The sequence below is a fragment of the Octopus bimaculoides genome, chromosome 7, assembly GCF_001194135.2.
Source record: "Octopus bimaculoides isolate UCB-OBI-ISO-001 chromosome 7, ASM119413v2, whole genome shotgun sequence".
Classification (NCBI taxonomy): Eukaryota; Metazoa; Mollusca; class Cephalopoda; order Octopoda; family Octopodidae; genus Octopus; species Octopus bimaculoides.
Window position 1 is genome coordinate 22,021,779 of NC_068987.1, and position 2,563 is coordinate 22,024,341.

The following is a 2,563-nucleotide window of genomic DNA, read 5'->3' on the forward strand; positions in this document are numbered from 1 at the left end:
TAAGATACTGTAACTGACTGATATTGTTAGTAGGGCTATTTGATAATCCCCTTTTAATATATTGAGTTATCAAGGAGGTAAGCTGGCAAAATGCTTAGCGGCAATTTGTCTGCTTTTTATGTCACTAGCATGGGTGTCTTTTATGTTTTTTAATTTTCTGAAACCATTTTTTTTTTTTGTAGGAATCTAAAGTGAGGTTTGATAAAGAACCTGAATTTAAAAAACGTGCTTATGAGGCTGTTGTGAAGCTGCAGAGTTATGACCCGCATCATCTTGAAGCATGGAAGAAAATCTGTGTCGTTTCTCGCCAAGGTACGCAATCATCTCTTAACCCTTTAGGATTCAGATTAATCTAACCAATGTAATGCTTATTGATTTACATTATTTTGAATTCATCATGCACTATCACATAATTTCGAGGTTTCGATGATGTGACTGTTTATTTTGAACATGACATTGTAGGATAGGTGTGAGAGGCCAGATCTGGCTGATTTGAAGATAAAACAGGTAGAATATTTTGGCCGGATATGGCCGGTTTGAATGCTAAATGGTTAAACACATCCTGTACTGTCTTCATTGTTTCTCATGTGTATATGTCTGAATTGCATAAGTTGTATAAGATTGCATCATTTCACTTATTAACTGGAAAAATTTAGTAATATGTGGACTAATAAGGGCATAAAAAACCCCTTCTGCATGATGGGCCAAACTGCTAGAAGTAACAGCCAGGTCTCTCTTAAATCACATTGTCATTAGCACCACCATCATCATCATTATCATCATCACTACACATTGTTATTATTATTATTATTATTATTAAGGCAGTGAGCTGGCAGAATCATTAGCATGGTGGGCAAAATGCTTAGTGGTATTCTGCCCATCGCTATGTTCTATGTTCAAATTCCGTCCGAGGTTGACTTTGCCTTTCATCCTTTTGAGGGCCAAATTCTTTGTTATGTTTAAAATTAATTGAAAGAAACGCACAACAGCTCAACAGAAATACAGTAACAAAAGTGTTAAAAAATTTCGTCTGACCCATGCAAGTATGGAAATGTGAGAGTTATATAGCAATGGTGATTGTGTGTGTGTGTGTAAGCATTGTGAGTAGATTTTGTAGATGAGAACCGAAAGAAGGGTTTTGTGTGTGTGTGTACGTGTGTGTGATTGTGTGTTTGTGTCTCCTTGTTTTTACATCATGTGATAGTGTTTCTGTCATACAAGCAGTGTCATTCATTTCCAGTCTTCTGTGAAAGCATATCTGGCCATGGAGGAAGTATTACCTTTCTTGGAAACAGGTGAGGGTTGGTGACAGGAAAGGTGCCTGACTGTAGAAAATCTGCCTCAACAAATTCTGTCCAACCGATGCAAGTATGGAAAAGTAGACATCAAATGATGATGATGATGACAATAATATGTGTCTGTCTGTATGTATGTGTGTGGATGTCTGTATATCCTTGTATGATGTCACGTTATCATAACATTTATTGAATTTGTGAACATCTGTAGAATAATAATCGTTTTGTTTGTTTCTAGTTATGAACTTCATACTTTAGCTTTTAATTAAGTTTTTTAGCATTGGAGTTCTTGGGTCATATGTCTTGTGTGTACTGTTGCGCCAAATTTAGTACTCTGTTTTCCCTTTGCAGAATTTGAGAAAATCTACTCAGCCCTCAACATTAAAATTTTGGACCGTGGAGAATCTTTCTACCAAGATAGAATGGTAAAGCTGGTCTCTGACTTGCAGTCTTCAGGTAATAGTAATTCATATTTTGCGTTTTTTTTAAATTCATGTATATCTATATAGATACCTGTGTGTATGTGTGTGTGTGTGTGTGTAGATGTATATACATGTATGTAGATATTTGTGTCCCCAGCTAAATGCAGTCTTCATTGTAGCTCATGTATATCTGTTTATATACTAGTATGTAGATATCTGTGTGTGTTTTTGTGTGTTTATTCTGATATTCTTTTAATTGTTTCAGTCATTTGACTGGCCATGCTGGAGCACCGCCTTTAGTTGAGCAAATTGAACCCAGGACTTATTCTTTGTAAGCCTAGTACTTATTTTATCAGTCTCTTTTGCTGAACCGCTAGGTTGTGGGGACGTAAACACACCAGCATTGGTTGTCAAGTGATGTTAGGAGGACAAACACAGTTACAGAAACATATACACACACATACATATATATATATGTGTTCGCATGGATGATGGTACGCTTGCACTAAATGAGGATGCAAAAAAAGAGGTCTGAAGATGCCACTACGATAGATTGCTTAATAAAGAGAATGAATGGGAGGAAGAGAGCCTGCCGTATGTCGACCCAATAGAGGGACCAGCTATCCGAGTTGATAGTACCAGGGTAGATAAAGCAATTAAGAGTATGAAGACCGGGAAAGCCCCCCGGCCCATCAGGAATCACTGCAGAGATGCTCAAAATATCTGGCAGTGTTGGCTATAGCCTAGTCACCCGTATTACGAACCAGGTGATACACGAAGGAGTCATACCCAATGACTGGTGTAGCAGCATCATAGTCAACTGCTACAAAGGTAAAGGTGACGCTT

General features: G+C 37.5%; 1 protein-coding gene across 1 annotated transcript in view; it reads left to right on the top strand.

The window, feature by feature from the left end:
- Positions 1-2,563, top strand: part of LOC106881690 (arginine--tRNA ligase, cytoplasmic) — a 282,449-nt gene that overhangs the window by 23,199 nt on the left and 256,687 nt on the right. Inside the window, exons 7-8 of the mRNA XM_052969135.1 lie at positions 183-312; positions 1,647-1,751. Coding sequence (XP_052825095.1) covers positions 183-312; positions 1,647-1,751 — 235 coding nt within the window. The remainder of the gene's footprint in view (positions 1-182; positions 313-1,646; positions 1,752-2,563) is intronic.